Raw genomic sequence first — 20,564 nt, 5'->3', positions numbered from 1 at the left:
GAGGCTTAAAGGATAAGTAGATTTTAGCCAGGAGAAGTGGGAGGTGAAAAAGAGAAAACACATTCCATAATTGTTTATACAGATACCCAGCAGTGGGAAATACCTCAATGCTCATGAAGATCTGAGAGAAGGCCAGAGTGACTTCATTCCTGACACTGAAGAAAATGTCGTGTGGGCTGAGGCGAGCAAGGCAGGGATCATGCTAGGCCTCACAGCTCATACTCACAATTTGGAATTTTAAATGCAGTGGGTACAGAATTGAAGGGGGTTAGGAATGACAGGTGGACTACTGCAAAGGCCTTGTAGGGAGTTTGTGTAATGAAAAAAGTAGGACTAAGTGACTTCTATGCTTATCCATTGAAGCTAAAAATTTCTTCTGTATTTTATTCTAGAAATCCCCTAGCATCCGAGGGCTTTTCCTTTTCTCACAATACCTTGATTTAATCTTTGTAGTGCTAGTAACTCGAAGGCAAAGCTCTTATTGGATTTGTAATCCAATGAGAAATACAGCCCTCACATATGTGCCTGGCTTAATGATTCCTGCCGAGGTTGAATTGTGAGATGTTATCCATCTCCTCTCTGAAATATGAATTCTAGTTTAGTGGAATTTGTTGCCTGTAGGGAGCTGGCAATATCACTTTTGGTATGACTATTTTTTAAAGCCCATCGATATATACATATTTTAAGATGGAAACCAATAGAATGCGTGTTATTTATATATTCAGCTACGTGGTTGTAATTACATGCTAACCTTTTACTATTATCATAAAAGTTATCAAGCATTCATAAATAAGCTTACAAATCATGTAGGTTTATTTACCGTTTAAATAAAATATTGATATGTATTTATATTTTTACATACTTATTCATTTAATGTATTTAGAAATCAAAGTTTTTATTAAGAATTTAATTCAGGTTTGGCTGTTATTTAGCAAATCATATTTTATAACAAATACCACCTTTTTCCCTGAAAGGTGATAGACAAAACAAAATGGTTGACAAATAGAATCTATTTTATATGTTCCTTAAATACTTTTATATTGCATTTTCCTTCTTATTTCTGATAGGCAACTCTAAAATCCATAATTTTTAAACATAGTTTACCTATGAGAAAAACCAGTAACACTCTGAAAGCAGAAAACATGCCATACCTTAATGGCACAAAATACAAAGCAACTTTATCTTTTGTGGCAGTTAATTAGTTCATTGCAGGAAATGGTGTCTTGCTAGCAAATGAAAGGTAAAAGATACTTTATTCCACCTCTTTTTAAAGCCAGGAGTAAAAAAATATATAGATTTCCACTATTAATTCATATGAATACTTCTGGTGTTTTAATTTGACAAAGTGGGGGTTAGAAAGATCATTGTAGTCAGAGAAACTTGGGTTTAAAATCTAACTCTGATATTTACTTTCTTTATTCCCGGAAGCAGGTTTCTCAAACTGTCTGAAATCCAATTTTCCAATCTTAAATAAAGAGATAAGCAAATTATGTAGTCGTTTTGATGATGACGAAATATAAAGTATGTAAAACTTATTTTCAATCCTAGTTTCATATTATGATCAACTGGAGAACCTCAAAAAGCCAAGGCCCCACCTCTGACAATTAAATCAGAATCGCTGGGGGCAGCAGGCATGCATCAGAATGTTTTAGAAAAGATCCCTGGGGATTTTATTGTGTAGCTAGAATGAAAACTGCTGCTGTAAAAGCATAAGAACAAGTGCCTTGCTTATGTTAGGCACATTATAAATGTAACTTCCATTCTCTTCCTTTTATAAGCTAGTTGCCTTCAATTTATATAAAACATCCCTTCTGGAAAGATAAGCCATAGCTATATATAAGGTATACAGAAAGATAGGAAGAGATATAGTAATTCCTTTTGGAAAAATATAATAAATGGAAGTCATTTTATATGGAATTGTGAGTAGCCCGTTCTCTTTTAGAGTTAAATGTTAAAATTTGATTTAGCTTATATATCAACAGAAATTTAAATAAAAATGTGAAATTATAATAGTGGGAAGCATAGATGAATATATACAGTAATTTATCATGTACCAATGCTTAAATTTTATAATAAATGGATTTAGAATTATTTGTCATTTCTTAAGTTGCCATTGTTATTCTCATTTCATCCAATTGAATTATGAAAAGAATCCCCATATTGGTCATAAATTATGACATTGAAAATAAAATATACTTTTCCTAATTTATTGATTTTTAACCATGGTGTTATCCTTCCTTCCATTGTAACAGGTTCATAATCCTCAGGTGAATTTTGACTCATTTTTCTCCTATCAAGTATAATCAATTACTAAAATCTGCAGTTTCTTCTTGTTCCAGATATAATTGAATACTTTTCAAACTTGACTATATCGAAACCTTGTCTTCCAGGGAGGTGCATCTGGGAGCCATTAGACTAGAGAGCTAAAAGATGAAGCCGAAGGAGAGTCCAGGTCTGCTCCCCGACTCCTTTCAAACAGCAGCTCTGCTTTTTAGTCATGTTAAGGTTCTGCGTATATGTGTTCTGATATGTGTTATATGTTAGGGTTTATGTGAAAAAAGATTCTTTTGCTAAAAAGAAAGTTTGACAAATGCTCAGACTCAGAATATAAACTCTTACAATATGGAACGAAGCTAAAGAGCACATCAGAGTGAGAAAGGAAAAAATGTTAAGTCGTGTCTTCAGACTTTCTCTTGGAGAAGGAATTGTCTTTGTTAAGAAAGTACTTGATAAATGACTTGAGTGGCAGACTGCAATTAGAATGGACGACAAAAAATTTGTGAACAGGAGATAAATGAAGCACAAAAGAGAAAGTTGAACTGCTTTTGCAGTTTAGGGGAGAGTGGAGCAGGGAGGAAAGGATTTGGGGGAAGAAAGGACAGACCAAAAGGGGATACTATAGTGACCTAGTGGAATGGCTTTAATGACTTTGAAGAACAAGAATTTTTAAAGGATAATCTTAAATATGCTTTAAACGATGTAAATTTTCTTCCTCAAACTTTCAATGAAGTTTACTAAACACCAAGTTTTATTTTGTGTAAATCATGGAAAAGGGCTGATTTCTATATGTAGGTGCTGTTTTGCAGAATGCTGTGATAATTCATAAACTGGACTGCAGAAGCTAAAATATGTGCCTGAGCATATACGTCTCTAATGATTTGCAGAGACCTTGGGAAGAGCATCAGGCTTTATATAAGTCAAGGAAAGGGAGTTTGAACTACTTATTATCTGAAATGAAAAGAGAAGGACAACTCTAGCTGATCAGTTAAAGGTTCTATGAGGAAGATAAGCTTGTTTTTTTATTGATCATCTGAATAAAGTCTCTTTTCTTGTTCATAAACCTACTTAAAGTCAACTGTTCACTTTTAAATTTTCCCATGTGATATTTGGTGTGTGATTGTTAATAACTCTCTCCCTTGTTTTCTGAAATAATAAATAAAATATGTTACCTGATTTTTCTTTGATGCACCAAAAAAATCACACTATGATGGAAAATTTCATGATATAATTCTCCTGTGCTTCTACATACTCACAGATAAAATTTAAACAAAAAAGGCAAAATGACATTGAGGATTCTCTCTAGTGTTCTGTATCCCTGGTTGAGTTATTTTGGGGAAATATTCAAATAAAGCCCTTTCCTCTTGCTTTGTTCAGACAGTAAACATATTAGAAAAACAAAGCAAGTCGTATCAGCAACATGGTCTTAAAAAGATAGGAAAATAAACTTTAATTAAAAAAAAGACATAAAATATCATTTTAATTTTTAAAAGTGACTGGAATAAAAGAATTTGTGTTTTGAAGACAGACCTGAGAGTTGGCCATCTGTGCATCACAGAAAAAATTTCATTAGGTTTTTTTGTTTGTTTTGAAGATGTATATAATATAGAGCTGGAACTTGGGTGTTGAGTTACCTGCTGATATCATTTATGAAATAGGAAAAAGGCTAGCCATGTAGATTGAAAGTGAATTTCAAGTAAATCTTTTCTTTATTTTTCTCTTCATACCAAATCTCAAAATAAGGTTGATAAATCTGCCAAACATGATGTGTTGTGGGCCTCTTTACATCTCCTGGTAATGCAGTGCATGCAGATAATGGAATCTGTCCATAGCCTTATTACCCTATTTATCACTGGTTTTGAGCTAGTAAAGTCTCACAAGTTTTGCATTATGCAGCATCATTTGAAAGCGAGTGTTCTTATGTTTTTGAGGACATCTAATAATCTCAACTTTGATATTGTTGTGGATCTTTTTGACTCTATTTTCTAGTTTAGAATCTCAAATTTGAAATGGTTTAATAATTGAATTCATTTTGCTTTGGAGCATCTCCAAGATAGTTACTTTGTAGGATGAGGGGCAGTTGCATTAAAGTGGAGATGAAAATTTTGTTCCCCAAATAAATCAGTTACTTAGTATTTAAGCAAATAGCCAAAATGAATTCATATTCTGATTAAAATTAGCATTGATATATATGCTGATTTATTTATATTTATTCATTTTCTAAATAGTTAATCTCTTCAGTGAATTAAAGTTAATTTATTTCAGGCAAATTAAATGTAAGAACCTTATATTTGAAGTTTGCAAATCAAAATTTCATGTAACTTCTAAATACACCTTTTAAACATTCATAAGTTTAGCTTATTGAAAAAAAGAGATTGTTTGCTATTCAAAATTTAATTATTAAAAATAATTTTTTTCCCTGAGATTCATAATATTAAACACCGGCAATATGTTATTCAAAGGTATAAGTGATCTAAAGTAAATTGATCTTTTATAACCATTCTGTTGTCAGTATTTTTTGATTAAATCTTTTTGATAATTTGATTTAGTGAAGCCATTTTGAATAAATGTACAATGAAATATTTTGATGTATATTATCAGGGATAATGCCAATAATGTATTTAAATTATAAATAAAAGTGCTGTATCATTTGTTTCCTAATTCTCAAACTCAGAAAAAACGTGTTACCAAAATGCCATAATAGATTGACAGCATATTACACCCAAAAAGGTGTCAATGAGTTTGGTCAGAGACAAGATCTACATTCTCTTGATATTAACTGTGGGCCAGCCACTGTGCTGGGCATCTTACATACTTTCCTTAATTTGATTTTCACAGAGAATTCTCAACTCTAGCATTTACTATGTGGTGTTGGGCTAGCTGTTTACCATCTTCACATAAAAAGCAGTTGTTTTTAACAGGAGATTAGTCCTTAATTTAGAAGTTTATACAATACCCAGTGCATGTAAACAATAGTTATTCAATAAATCAATGTTGAATTAAAAAAAAAAGTTTCATATTACCATCACTCTTCTGACTTTCTGCACAAATTATTCTTCTTTAACTCATGGTTGAGGAAGAAAAGTTCTGTTTTCAAGGTATGATTGTTCCTTGCACCTTGTGACAACTCACTGAGATATATTCATGTGGAAAATAAGCAAACATCATATTGCCTGAGAGTAAACTGGGGATATTGTATGGGTTTTTGTGTTGAGTATTTACTTTCTAAAGCATGTTTTTTTGTCAGGCCTTTGCTTTTCTTGCTTTCACGTTACCTGAATGTTAACAATGGCTATAGTAGAGGGCTGAATTAGGATTTTCAATTAGCCATAAGGACAATTTACCATTTAAAGAATCAATTTAGGCTTTATTTTTCATTATTTAATATGCTGAAAATTAGAGAAGCCAAAATGTGAAACACAGGAAATTTAGCTTAAAAGTATAAACTATTCATTAAACACCCAGTTTTTACAGCTACAATAGAAGTCCTATTGCGGATTTGTTCCATTTCTTGACAATAATACTCACTGCACGCTTTATTACAAATTACCCATAAATTTGTACATTGTTGGAGTACTTAAATCTTTTCCCAGAAGATTTTGGCCTCTGGTCTCATTAGCTGTCATATCAAAGTGGAAAGAGCAGTGCATTGGATGAGGCAAACTTGGCATGGTATGTTTGTCAGTAAATGTGTCTTTTCTGAATATTATTTATTTATCCTAATTGGGTGTTAGAGATGTTTTTCTGAAGAAGGAATTACAGTGAGGACAAGCCTGCATTTTCAGGCAAGCTAGGATTGAATTTGGGGGAATCAAAGTCATTTTATCAAAGTCATATTATTTAGTAAAGGAAAACTTGTGCTTCCACCTGCTCCAATTTATACCAGGTTTTGAAATTGTCATGTTACTCACGTGTGAATGACACTGGAAGCAGAGAGCCAGCATTCTCCTGCTGTGATGGGTGGGCACCCACTGGAGAAGCATATCTGTCATTCAGGACAGGGAGAATGCTGGCTATTCAGGAAATATGATATTTCCTCATCCTAAAGTTGCATTTGTTTTTAAGAAGATGTCTGAGTGGAATTAGAATATCAGTTTATTAATTCTGGAAACAATGTGGGAGGATTTTGTGTGGAGGTATGTCCTGAAGCCAATGTTTTTCCAATGGGATTTTTCTATTTTTGCTGGTTCACAGATAGACTTCTCTATCCTATGTTTTCTCTTCATTATAAAAACTATGTATCTCACGCCACTGAATTGTATGACTTTCTATTACTATTTTGTCTGTTCACATGTCAGTAATTTTACATTGAAAAGTAAGTGTTCCACTGATATGTAGTACTTTTGATTCTTACAGATTTCTTTCTATATAAAAAATCTTCCTGGTCACCCCAGCCCTTTTAGTCAATAAACCATTATTGAGCTTTCTCAAGCTTCCCAAAAGCATTAACAAGAAAATTAAATGTCAGTCCATTTGCTGATACCACTTTGCACATCAATAATGTAAATGCTATATGATGTTAGACAACTAAGTTCACAAACTCATCCTAGAAAAAGTGCTACATACCTCATTGCTGAATATCACTATGGTCCCCTTCCAAGTACTCCCCTTGGGAAGCTATGCAAGGATGCCAGCGCCTAGTCCACCCTGCAAAACGATTTTGGAACTCTTTTTCTGGAATGGCCATCAGAGCTGTTGTCGTATTATCCTTGGTGTCCTGAATGTCATCCACATGTCTTCTTTTCAATATGTCCTTTATCTTTAGGTAAAGAAACAAGTCATTGGGGGCCAGATCAATTGAATAGGGAGGATGTTCCAATACAGTTACTTGTTTACTGGCTAAAAACTCACTCACAGACAGTGCAGTATGAGCTGGTACATTGTCGTAATCCAAGAGTCATGAATTGTTGGCAAAAAGTTCAGGTCGTCTAACTTTTTCACACAGCCTTTTCAGCACTTCCAAATAGTAAACTTGGGTAACTGCCAAGTTGGTACAAATTCATAATGAATAATCCATCTGATATCAAAAAAGTTAGCAACATCATTGCAACAAGTTCGTGAACCTAAATGTCAGCCCTTGTATATGATAAATAAGATATAGCTCTCTTAAAATTAACATTTTTCCATCAAAACACTGAAGAAAATTTTTGTTTGAGCCTTTCACATTCTGGGCCCTTTTTGCAGATATGGCTTAGTAGGAGTTTTTAATCTTTTTCCCCAGTGGCAAGAGCAAGATGTAGAATAATATTTAAATTTACTCATAAAAATTCAATTTGAAATGGCTTACTGTACTTAGTACATTGGTAAAGCTAAGATTGGAATATGTCCATTGTAGGTCAGCCCTAAGATTCTGTTATCATCTCTGCTACTGACTTTTAATTTTTCCAACTCAAAATATTTCCTGGCAACCCAAGTGTATTGTAGAGATAGAGGTTTTAGAGAACTCTCAGATTTTCCTGGTTTCTTAGAAGTAATATGTAGGAGTCTAAAATATTCTGTGTCTGCATTTTACATTTTTCATTGTTAAATAATTACCTGTTCAAAAATAATGGAACACAAGTCAAACAAATAACTCTTAAGGCCCCACCATTCCTATCTTGCAGTGGATTCTTCTAGTATAAATATCCTTAAATCTTTCAGCACATCATTGGATTCATGTCAATATGTGCAGCTGGTAGTATTTTCTTGTAGCTGTTCTCACTCAATATTTAAATGTAGTGGGTCTTAGTTGATTTTACTGTTATGGTAAAATACTTGGATGTACAAGGCTTTTGTCCTTTTGTCTTTGCTTCAGCAGCACCACCTGCTTGTTCCTGTGCTTCTGAACAATAGGAGAAAATTAACAGCCCTCTTGTTCTGTGATAGGATAAGAATGCCCCCTCTCTCCAAACTTATTCTTTCTTGCTCTTTTCCATATCACGAAATGGCCCTATCATCAACAAACGGATGAAAATTTGGGATTGATCCTTGAGTTCTTCTTTTCTTCATCCCATGTTAATTTATCATTAAATACTGAGGACTCCACCTACAAAACATATCCTGAGGGCTACTTCCTTCCTTCTGAACCACCATGGTAATCTAAATCACCGTCATCTCTTGCCAATTTTACTGAAATAGCCCTCCAACTGATTTCTCTGCTTTTGCATTTGTTTTCCATATAGTAGCTACATAGATGAACATTTTCAGTCCACCAGATCTTCTCTTACTTAAACCATTCAATGATTTCACAGGGCACATATTATAAAATCAAAATTCCTTACCAAGGCTTAGAAGGTCCTCTATGATTCGGCCTCACTGATTTATTTTAATATACCTAACAACACTCTCTCCTTTTCCAAGTTCTCTCCAACCCCACTGGCAGATTTCAGTTCCCTGAGCAAGCTGGCCCTTTGCCTTCATAAGGACTCTACATTAAATCTCATCCTTGGGATGCATGGATTGGAATTGATCATCTGTGGTATGGCAAGAATTTGTCTATGTGGTAATAAGGTGGACCTTTGAATGCTGACATTCTCTCAAGTCTCCCCAAAGTATAAAAGCCAGGAAGCTCGCAGTTGGTGAATTTCTTACTCTGTGTTGACTTAAAACATGGGCAATGTCCAAGTGGAAAAAGACACCATTTGTATCTTTGTTATATATATAATTTCCTTTGTACCACTTGTTTGATGCTTAGATAGTGAAAGGAAAAGAAAGCAACCTTAAGCTCAACCTAAGCCATTATTACCAAGTTTTCAAACCCTGTACCTTCAGGTCTGGCGTAGTTCAACTCTTCTCCCACATTTTCTCATAGTTGTCTTGTTATAAATATCACATCCGCAGGAAGGACTTCTCTAACACCCAGTCTGAAGCAGTCACTCAATCATTCTGTTGCATTACCCTGTTTTCCATATTCTATCTGATACTTAAACAGTTTTGATGTTTTTCTTGTTTGTCTATTTGTTTAGATATCAATCCATTCATTCACCCATCCATCCATTCACTGTCTTCCTTCACAAGAATATAATCTCCAAGAGAGTGAGGACCTAAGTGTCTTATTCATTACTGTATCTCTAGCACCTAGTACAGTGCATATAATAAATATTCAGGAAATATTTGTTGAATGAATTTTTTAACAATTTCAATTGTTAAATAATTTCTCTTCCTGGGATATTTAAATATAAAAAAGTTAGAATATTGCTGCTGTGACATTAGGAGATTCTGGAACTAAAGATTGAGTTGTGGTTTGTGTTTCCATTCTATATAAATAAATTATCCTGTTGAATCTAATTTTGATTAACAAAAGTTCATGACTAAGGATTTATTTTCTCTCAAATCAGATTTTCTGTACACTAACAGGAAAATAAATTCAGGGATAAAAGTTTTAAGGTTCTCTGAATAAAATAAAAATAAATTAGTTCTATAGGAATTGAAAAAGGAAGTGGACTCCTTTGTTTTCTAACTGATGCTGTATTGTGACAAGGGTACTTTTACTATTAAATGACATAACAGCAGAGACTTTTTTTGTGTTCTAGTAATTTTTGACCTAGTCTGAGTTATCTTAGAATTACTGTGAAAGGGATGCCCCCAGGAGCCTTATCTACTAGGTACAAATTCTGAACATTTTGTGTGAGACAGCTACTACCTTCAGTGAAAGGAATTCAAAGATATTAGGGCAAGACATTCTCAAGAAATTCATAATAGAGCAGAAAGACACATAGACAACTAATCATGATGTCGTATGATGTGTTTTCTTCATGCGAAGTTTAAATGCTGTGGGAAAGTAGATGATGAATTGACAAATACTGCTTAGGGGCTTTGGAGAAGTCTTCACAGGGCAATGCTTGTTTTAATGATGTCTTTGTTTTGTATATTACCTGAGGAAATAACTGGAGACTCTTAAAGAATAGAATATCTTTCATAATCCAAATAAATTTTTTCTAACGGTGGGATTTTGGTTAACTGATAATGAATGGAACAGGTTTTTTCATAGATAAGTCTTCCCCAGTGCCCTTCCAATCATAAGGGCCAGTTTCAGATACTGCAGGTCCTAGTAACTTCCTGATGATGTTAACCATCTGGCCCATCCACCCCTTAGTCCTGCTTTTATTTTGATGTTATTGAAAAAAGTAATAGTCATTCTTTTATATATTTTGATGCTTACCTAATTGATACAATATCAGATTGTAGAGAAATGCAGTTGATATCTGAAAGGTTGACCTACACAGCTTCAATATTAGTAAACTAAGAAGAATTAGTGTTCTCACATTTTGTTTTTTCGTTTTTTGTACTTCTGAGCTCAGCACTGAACCAAACTTAAAATTGCCTGGGGACCAGAAAAAAAGAGGCGCTAAATAAGGAGCAAAAAGAGCAAAACAAAAGAAGAAAAATAGAATTGTAGAGTAAAATGTACTATTTTGATTCAAAAGCCTGCATGTAATAAAGACCAGGATATGATGAGAACAAAAATATCTTGCTTTTCTCATTTATCTCAATTTATTCTTAGAGCTGGTCATCTCATGCTGTTACCTCCAACAGGAATTTTGAAGAGCTGGTGTTGTTTGACCTTGGAAGCAAAAAATACGTATGTGCTGTAGTGTAATATTTATTTAGTTGGCAAACATGCAGAGTAGTTAGTGCTGGATACTGTTTTGATAGCATTGCATGTCATTTAATCCTTATAACCATCTCTGAGGTAGGTACTATTATTCCATTTTTTTCAGGTGAGAAAACCGAGGCAGAGAGAGGTTAAATAACTTGTCCAAGGTCACCCATTGATTTGCTCCAGAACCCACAATCTCAAACTCCAGGCTCTTTTGCATTCTCAGTGTTGCATTCATTTAAATCTACTTGAGTTGTATTAGTTTAAGGGGCTGCAAATTGCAATTTGAACAAGCAACAATTTGTCTTTTTTGTTTTTTAATTTGGCAAGGAGAAAGATTTAAATGGATGGATGGATGTGTGTGTGTGTATGTGTGTGTGTGTGTATGTGTGTGTGCACATACATGACATTTTCCAGAATTTTCTGTATGTAAAATATTTTCTTTATAATTTGGGGAAATGGCCCAAATTGCCCATCTGATAAAAGCTCAGGAAAGTCTAACCTATGCAAACATCTTTCTTTTAAATTCCACAAACTCTGTGCTTTGCCATTCTACAGAATTACATAATTTAGAAGTCCAAAATAATTACCATCTGACCCTTTGGAATGATTTTGTTTATTCTTGAGAGGATATATGTAATGCTGTGATGTATGTGGCTATGATATGCATGGGAAGAGCTATGTGTACCTTTTTATCTGAATGTTCATCTATATTTTCAAAGCAATGAGAATGTGAATGTGCTTTTTTCCCATGTCTTTGCTTTTCTCCGAGAGATAGATATATAGATAGGTAGGTAGACAGACACTTAAAATAGTCTACGTTAGATCAGAAAATTAGTACTAAAGACTTCATTATCACTTGGATTTATCTTGATCTCAAAACAATGATATTCAGAGAAAGAACTCAAGTAATGTCTGCCCAGCAGTAAGTTGAAATCCTTCTTTCTTCTCTCATTCATAGCTTGCTGGTATCCCTGGAAATAGAGAATATTGTGGGAACCCTAGTAAACCTGGAGCTCCCCCTGCCCCTACCTAGTCTTAGTTCTAAATCTCAGGAGTGGCCTACTTTCCCTCCCTAAAGGTCCTTATGCTGTGTGACTTGGTAATGTTATGCAACCTGGGGGATGGAGGGGATTAGAGGAGTGGAAACTGCCTTGGGGCTGTAGCCACAGACTTTACTTTACTACCATTATAATTGTATTCCCCTGGATCACTTAGGCAAGTCCTATGTGCCTGTAGGTTATCAAACTATAAACATGTTGATAAAAACTTTGCAATTCACAAAGAGCTATGCACTTAATGCAGAGGAGAATAACTAAAGGTTTGTTTTTTCATAAGCTCTGTTCTTCATCTAATGCTATTATTCCAAATCATTTTAACGTTATTTCAATGCAACGTTCAAGGCAGTATCTGATTAGTGTGTATAAGGGATGGGCGTGTGGGTGGAGCACCTGGATCCCTAGGAGATGATTCAGTACAAGCGTCAGTAATTCACACGTGGGACACCTGACAGCACTCGAAATATATTAGGCCAAAGAAGACATTTCCCCCCCAAAAAAACCCGCTCTGAAGTGGCATTTATTCCAGACCTTCAAAGTAGAATAAATCCACAATAAGATAAGACCAAGAACTGCGAACAAATACTAGAGGTATTTGCTGGCTAAATATCTAAATAGCTTTTTTTCACATTTGGTGACTTTTTCTCCTGTTAGTAATAGTGAATATACTTATAATGGGCATCATATGAAAAATACTCCCAGTTCAGTTCTCTTGTTATTAAGCTTTTACTTTCCTTCCTGCTCCCTCCACACCCCAACAAACAACTTTTGAGTTAACTGATGCCGGGGTATTGAGATAAAGGAGGATATGCTATGGAGGAAAGGGAAAGTACTACACTTGTCCTTTTGCTTATCAGGAGGAAGTCCCAAGTACATGGAAAGGGGAAGTACAAGAAAAGCTCACTCCTTCCCAACTGAAGGATGTGGGAAGAAAGGAGACCTCAGAGGGAAAACACATAGGTCAGGGTACAGTGTAGTCTTCCTTCCCTGAGGGCCTGATCACCAACTGGTTGTGGCTTCAGAAATGTCCAGATGTGTGTGGAAGAGACAAGAATATTGGGTTGTTGGCTCATATCCCTGGGGACACCAGAGGGAGATGACCTCACAAGCGAAGGAAGACAGGTTTGCTGCCACTCTCTACACTGAGTAGTATTGGCCTTCTAATACCATGTTTCTCCGAAAATAAGACCTAGCCGGACCATCAGCTCTAATGCATCTTTTGGAACAAAGATTATAGTAAAATAAGACCAGGTTTTATATAATACAATATAAGACCGGGTATAATATAGTATAGTATAGTATAGTATAGTATAGTATAGTATAGTATAGTATAGTATAGTATAATATAATATAATATAATATAATATAATATAATATAATATGTGGGTCTATATAATATAATATAATACTGGGTCTTATATTAATTTTTGCTCCAAAAGATGCATTAGAGCTGATGGTCTGGCTAGGTCTTATTTTCGGGGAAACAGGGTCGACAAAGGCTTATCCCAAGGAATGATGGTCCTGGCCCATAGATTGGCAGTGATCTAACAGAGGCCTCAGTAACAGATGAAGTACTTGACTATCTCTGACTACAGTGAGCAAATACCATTTGAATGCTTGAATTTTCATTCAGAAATGTAGTCTTTTAGCTTGCACTCAGGCATCAATACAGGCACATGGAACAATTTTATTCTTTAATTTGATCAGCTAGGTTTTTCTAGTGGTAATTTTCTCTAAAGGAGCAATTTGGCATTTTAGGGGTGCTTTTGTTATTTGCTACCATGGGCTACAGTTTATTCTGCCACAGGGGTAATTAACTAAATGGTACTCCAGTGGATTAAAGGAATGGATATGTCTTTGATATATTCAAGTTACAAAAGGAATTGAGTTAGTAAGAGATGCACATGAATTTTTATAATATTTATAGTTGAAATCTCAAAATTGCTTCCTGTCATGCTAAAGCTCACTTTATTGCTAACAGGATTTTGGAAGCCAGCCATGGGAAGGGTGGTCAGTGCCTGGGCAGATAAAAGCAAATGACCACAGCAGCTAGTTTGTGGCATTATTGTCAAGGAGGTCTAGAGGTAGACAACAGATAGAGGAGGTCTCAATGTTTGCAGGAAATTTCACAGAGGACAGATAGCATGGAGCCATCGTAGGGACTGGGATTCACTATCAGGACTCCAGTTCTCGGGAATTCTTAAAGAAAAAGAATCTGGTTGCTACAGGAACTGGGATGCCAGGCAATAAAGAACTAAGACATAGGATCAAAGATTCAGGCATTGGAATAAAACAAAAGTCCCTTTTCTGGAACTAAGGTAAAACTCAGGATGGAACAAAGATGAGAGTTCAGATATTCAACAAGTTTGACTTACCCCAAGTAGCAGAAAAATTGGTCTCAGAACTGGGTGAGATGTATAGGTGAGATCTAGTGACTCAGTGTTTCAGAGTTAAAGAAATATGGGTTAGGAAGGCAGGAAGTTCAGTACATTTCCTTGAAGACTATTCTTCTCTTCTTTTATTCATTTTACAGTATTATAGATGAACAGTAATTATTTTCCCTTGGTTCAGCAAATGTTTTGCTTTTCCTTGATTTACATAGAGATTAAGTTTGTAAAAGATGAGGTTTTACTTTGCAAAGTATGTTTGGAATATCTAGCAAAATAAAATGCATGTGCCCTGTGACCCAGGAAGTTTACTGTTTGTAATGGGAAAACTAAAAGTGGATGTACACACACAGACACACACACACACAGACACACACACACCACACACACATACACACACACACACACTTTATATATGTATACATGTACTGACAATTTGCATAAAACATTTTTATTTTCTGGAAGGAAATTTAGGAAACTATTAAAAATGATTATTTTGGGGGAAGAGAGCTGTCGGGGAGAGAACGATGTACCTTTCATTTTTACTAACCTTGACCACGTTCTACTTTTAAAAATTTCAAAAGCAGTTATCTGAGCAAAGGGATTATGGAATTAGTTTCTTTCTTTTTCTCATAATCTATCTCTCTTTCCATATATATTTACAAAGCAGTAATAATAAGTTATTACTTTCCTCCTGGAATAGAAACTTTTTATTTTCACAAAGATTAATTTTGTGTAAGAAGATGAATCTTCCCTTTGAAAAATATGAGTTTGTTTTCATAAATCAAGCATATGGAAAAACTGCACCAAGCTGTTACTGTAAGTATCACACTGAATTACCAGCCTCTTATCACTTTGGTACATTTTATACCTGAAAATACACAACTATACAGTTGTTTATTAAACCTTCAATTGGCTTGGCGCCTGGATTTTGTGTTTGTAAAAATCTGTAAATAAGAAAAAATGTAGATGTATTTTAGAATATATAAAATGCTTTCCACTTAATTTGGTGTTTTATATAAATTTTATCTGTATTTATAGTCATGACCTTAAATATCCCGTAAAAATAGGGAAGAAAATCAAGACTCAGGCAGCTGCATTCATATTTTTGGCAAATGTTCACATAGAAAATAGCTGCTTTTACCCTGTGTGTCAGGCACCAAGTTGATATCAATAATTGAGGACCATTATCAGACTAAAATGTCCCTTACCACGACTGGCCTGCCGAACCCAGCAGGTCTTCTCAGCACTGCATTCTCAGAGGTTGAATTCTGTTCCAAGGGGGTCATTTTGGCTTGGTCATAGACACATAATATGGGTATTACCATGCCTGACCACAGGATAATGGCACAGCTGGTCTGCCAATTGGGCTGAGAAGAATGATGTCAGGTTTATTTTGCTGCCAGCTGTACTGGGAGGCCAAAACTCGCTTTGGCTGGGGAGATGATAGAGTTGTAATAGATAGTTTGCTGGTATATAGCATTTGTTCGTAAAAAAATCTTAGAGTGCTTTTGCAATCATTAATTAAGCCTAGAAACATTTCTCTTAAGCTGGTGTTATTACATGGTGTGCATTTTAGAGATTTTTTTTTTACAGTAATATCCGGAATTGGGTGATTAGACTATGGCTAAATGACAGAGCTGACTATAAAAACAAGTAGTTTAGATTCATTTATCAGGCTCTGATCACCAAATATTCTCTTTGAGATGGCAACGAGTATGACTCTACATTGAGAGGATGGTACATTTTAAAGTCCTTGAGAAAAGGGATTCCTTTTCCATTTTCTTAGCTCTTGATTCTCCGCCCATGCATGGGATCATTTTAACCATCTTTCTACGTACAGTCCTCGTTCTCTGTTATGCCTTTTTTGGCATGTGGTCCGTCACACCTCACACATTAAATAGGCCTAAAGATGAAATGTCACGTAATGATCCTTGTATGGAAGTAGAAGGCGTTGTTCATGATGCAGTGGTCTTGTGAAGGCCTCTTGCCAGGAAAAGGAAAAACAAATAATGTTCCCCCTTACATGGCATATAAAATCAGGTAAGTCCTGACTTTTAGAATTTTAGTATTTATAGTACCAAAAAGGGCTTTTTTATGCCATTTTCACTGATATTGCAGTGTTTTATATTGGACCATGTTGAAGTTAGAAACTAAATGTGTTTGCTTTTCATACTTGTAGTTAAGCCTCCTTTTAAATTGTACTTGTTTTTCTTCCAGTTTATAGGTCATCTTTTCTTGCACGTACAATTAACAGATTTGGATTTAGGGTTCTTTTTCTTTTTAAAAAATATTCCAAATTCTAATATATATATATCTGCGAGGTAAAAAATAATTTGTAAACCAGTTATATATAATTACGAACATATTTTTGGGTGATTTTGTGTGTGTGTGTGTGTGTGTGTGTGTGTGTGTGTGTGTGTTAAAGCTGGACTATTAATGCAGCCTATTCTGATAGTCTAAAACAAAATAAACATGAAATACTGGTCATTTGTCTAAACTTTTAGATGATTTAAAGTCTTAAATGTATTATCCATAAGACTTAATAAGATAATTTTATACAATTAATATTTTACAATCAAAATATCTTATAGAGAAGTGGGAGATAACCAATTTTAAGACATTTTCTTTTTATGGATATTTATAATAGCAGTTTGAATGAACAGATGTAGATATGTGTTGTATAATAGACTAGAAATAAGGGAGGATTCAAAGGTAAAGAATAAAACATACCATCATTTGTACCGTGTCTTTTTAGTCAGTTATCCTAATATATTCTCACTTTGAGGCTTCAAAAAAAAATTGTTCAAAGAATTAAAGAAAATTCTGTAAACAGATCAAAGTCTTGAGTGTCATATAGGCTTAGAAATTCCATAATATTTATTAGTAAAAATTTATACATTTTTCAGAGATTTCCCATTCAATAAAATTTCCCAGTCAATAAAATTTTTCTATTGGGACAAAAGTTTAAGCATTCATTTTTTTTCTGATATTTTAAATTTTATGCCATAATGGTATTCTGTTTTATAAACACAGAGATTATAACATTATCTACCCCCTTATCTCAACTTCTGCTAAAGTATGAGATTGCATTGGCTTTTAAATTTATTATATTTTTGAATTGAATTTCTATTTGAAATATTGTGAAGAGCTGTAATATCAAATTTTAACATATCCTTTTTCATACTCTAGCTTATTTTATTAGTGTACCTGAAAATCTGTAAGAGTATAATTTTATTATTTCATATTTATATGAAACAAATATATGTCAGCTAAATGTATCAAATCATCCCAAGATCAGTCCCTAAGAAAAATAATTTAAAATTGCCCTGTTCACTCTTCTTACCTCTACAGATAGATAACTTTGGAAACTGAATTTCTTTAAAATCTTTAGGACATCCTACAATGGGAAATACAGGGATACTAATGGATAGACCACCATACTCAAAAAATATTTGGTTGGTGCAAAAGTAATTTTGGTTTTTGCAATTTTTTTAACCTTTTAAACTGCAGTTACTTTTGCGCCAACCTAATCAACAATAAAGCAGCAGCTAATTTTTTTTTCTCTGTAACTGACCCATTTCTGATGACACAGTTTGAGTTTAGACCCTCAATCATGGGAAAATCACCTGAGAAAATGGTAGCTGACGTTCTAACCTTTTGGTTGGAAGGAATATTTGTCAGAAATAGAGTGCTGAGAGACAAGACAGTGTTGACTATAAATACCTGCCATTTAGTGAGCTCGTATGTGTGTTGTGTCAGGTACTGTGTTGGGTACTTAATATTCATTTTCTCTCAAGGGGAGATAAGAAACAAACGTTAAAGCTGACACCAGTTTATGTAAGTTATACATGCAGGCAGCAAAATTTCAATTTTTTTCCCAGAGAACAGTGATCTTTGAATCACTTATTTAGTTTGCTACAAATTATTATCTACCAAAGAGTATGACTTATGAATGTGAAATGGTATTTCTATTATATTTTGGAAGTTTGTTTGTAATACCCACTTATATTGTTGTTCTTTGATGTGTGAAAGTCCACAGCTGCCTCTGTGTGTGTGTGTGGTTGTGTGTGTGTGTGTGTGTATGGGAACGGAACTTGGGCCTGTGCTTCTATTCTGAATCCTCATTAATTCTTAGACTTATGGATTTTAAGTATTTCCATTACAGATTTCACAACTTTAAAAAACATGCTTCCCCCAATCTCCCCATATATAAATCCAGTGTTTCTTCTTGGAGGTACGTCTGAAAAAAGGAAAACTAAATAATCATAAACTTTGAAATCTTTTCCTGTTATAAAATGCAGGAATGCTCTTTTATAAGCAATTGACCATGCCAAGAATATCACACATGCACAGAAATGACATAATTTTGTGAATAAACTTGAACCTTTGGACCTTTTATTCTGGAGTTATATTAGTATCTTCTTATATAAATATATAAAACAAATTATATAATAAATTTTATCACTAGATTGTTACAATCCAGTGATGCATGTCATGATTACTCATACAAATTCTCCTCCTTACTAAGTATATAATCACTAATTGGAAGGGTTAAGGTGGGAGACAGAACAATACTGTTAAACAATTTTTCTTTTCTTTTCTTTTTTTTGAAAAATGGTTTAATTAAATGCACTCATTCCTCTGCAGTGGCTCTTACCAAGCCTACACAATTTCGGGACTTCTGCTAGTTCATTCTCTTCAGTAGCTATGCCAAAGGCACATTATGTAGAGAGAAAAGATGTATGTGCTACTTTAAAATTGGTTATAAGAGAGACGGAATTTTGGAGTGGCTAAGGTCAGATGGGGTTTTATGCTATCATTTGTTACTAAAATAAACCTTTTTTCTGACTTGAATGTAGGAGTAGGGATTTCTCAACCCTGTCTTGTGCCCCAAGTAAGAAATTTAGAAACTTACAAGAAAATAAGTTGTTGGTTGAAGAATTATACCTCAAAGTGTGAAGATTAATACAATTTGTGGGATTAATGAAATAAAATTGAAACATAATAGTGGGCCTCAATCGAATTGTGGCACTATGAAAGAGCAATCCAATGTGTTTATTTTTTAAATACAGTAAAGGGAACAAAATTGTTTCCTCATGTCAAATGCAATATATAAACTTGGGTCACAATAGCTAACCTGTCAAGACACTGTCTTGACACTCTCAGAGTAATCCTCTGCCAAATGCTGGTCATACCGCACCATTGTTCTGACTGCTGTAGGCCTGTTGGCCTTGGAATTCTGTGTTTCTGAATGTTAGGGCCTGTCCTGCTGTCTCTTCAACAGTTTATTTTTTGAGGACCTTCAATATGGTTAGAGGAAGCTTATGCTACCTTATAATTAAAGGCCCTGTTGCAGAGTATTTTTTTTTAATTAAAATTCATTGGCGTGACAATTGTTAGTAAAGTTATATAGGTGTTAGGCGTACAATTCTGTAATACACCATCTATATATCACATTGAAGAGCATTTTTTTCTTGATTTTGTTTGATGTAAGAATACTTACTGAAAATATATTCAAAAGCTGGTGGGAGAGAGAAAATAAAAACTCTTCTGCGATTCTTCCATTTTCCCAAGTCTATTAATTCCCTTTTCCACTTACCGTTTTTCCCCTCTATTGCGTGTAGTTCCTATGAATAAATGCTCCCCTAGACATGCAGCTTCCTTCTCTATTGGTCTGTTGTAGCTCTTCACGCTGACTCCATAAAGCTTCAGCTTTGAATCAACCTAACCATTTACCTTCTCTGTTCCCCTACTTGTGCTGATACATTTATTTAGTAAATTAGTGTTCTATAGCCTTAGCCAGAACATATTGACTGATATGTTTTATGTGTCCTTGGTAATCTTACTTATTTTTCTATTCCTCACAAATGTTTGCTAACCAATCTCCAACCCACACCCCTCCCATTTACACTGAGTTGGTAATCTTGCCTAAAATATTAGAGGAAAATATTATCAATTATGAACTTCCTGAACTCCTTGTACATCTATATACACATTTTAATATTCATGATTAACTCTTTCCTTCTCATCTCCCTGGAAACAGAATCTCTTCTTTTTTTTTTTTAACAAGGTTATATTTATTTCCAGTGAAGATCACTTTCTATTCTGTCTCTTGATACTTCAATGCATATTTGATGTAACCCAACTGAATGTTGGGTTTCTACTCTTTCATCCCACAGATATCTCAACATGCCCCAAACTAAGACCACAATCTTCATTTTGTCATCTCAATCATAATTTTATTCTTAGATTAGCATCTCA

At 34.4% G+C, this 20,564-nt stretch overlaps 1 protein-coding gene across 6 annotated transcripts in view; it reads left to right on the top strand.

Moving 5' to 3' along the window:
• CTNNA3 (catenin alpha 3) overlaps positions 1-20,564 on the top strand; it is a 1,442,547-nt gene that overhangs the window by 348,994 nt on the left and 1,072,989 nt on the right. The window contains exon 8 of one of the 6 annotated variants that reach the window (XM_019731776.2): positions 2,391-3,618. The exons of the other annotated variants lie outside the window; for them this stretch is intronic. Within the exon in view, the coding sequence (XP_019587335.1) occupies positions 2,391-2,414 (24 nt within the window). The 3' untranslated portion in view covers positions 2,415-3,618. Of the gene's footprint in view, positions 1-2,390; positions 3,619-20,564 lie in introns of those variants that run through there. 6 annotated transcript variants of the gene reach the window in all.

The sequence above is a fragment of the Rhinolophus sinicus genome, linkage group LG07 (genome assembly GCF_036562045.2).
Source record: "Rhinolophus sinicus isolate RSC01 linkage group LG07, ASM3656204v1, whole genome shotgun sequence".
Taxonomy (NCBI): domain Eukaryota; kingdom Metazoa; phylum Chordata; class Mammalia; order Chiroptera; family Rhinolophidae; genus Rhinolophus; species Rhinolophus sinicus.
Note: the sequence above shows the minus strand (reverse complement) of the source record. Positions and strands in the feature narration are given on the sequence as shown.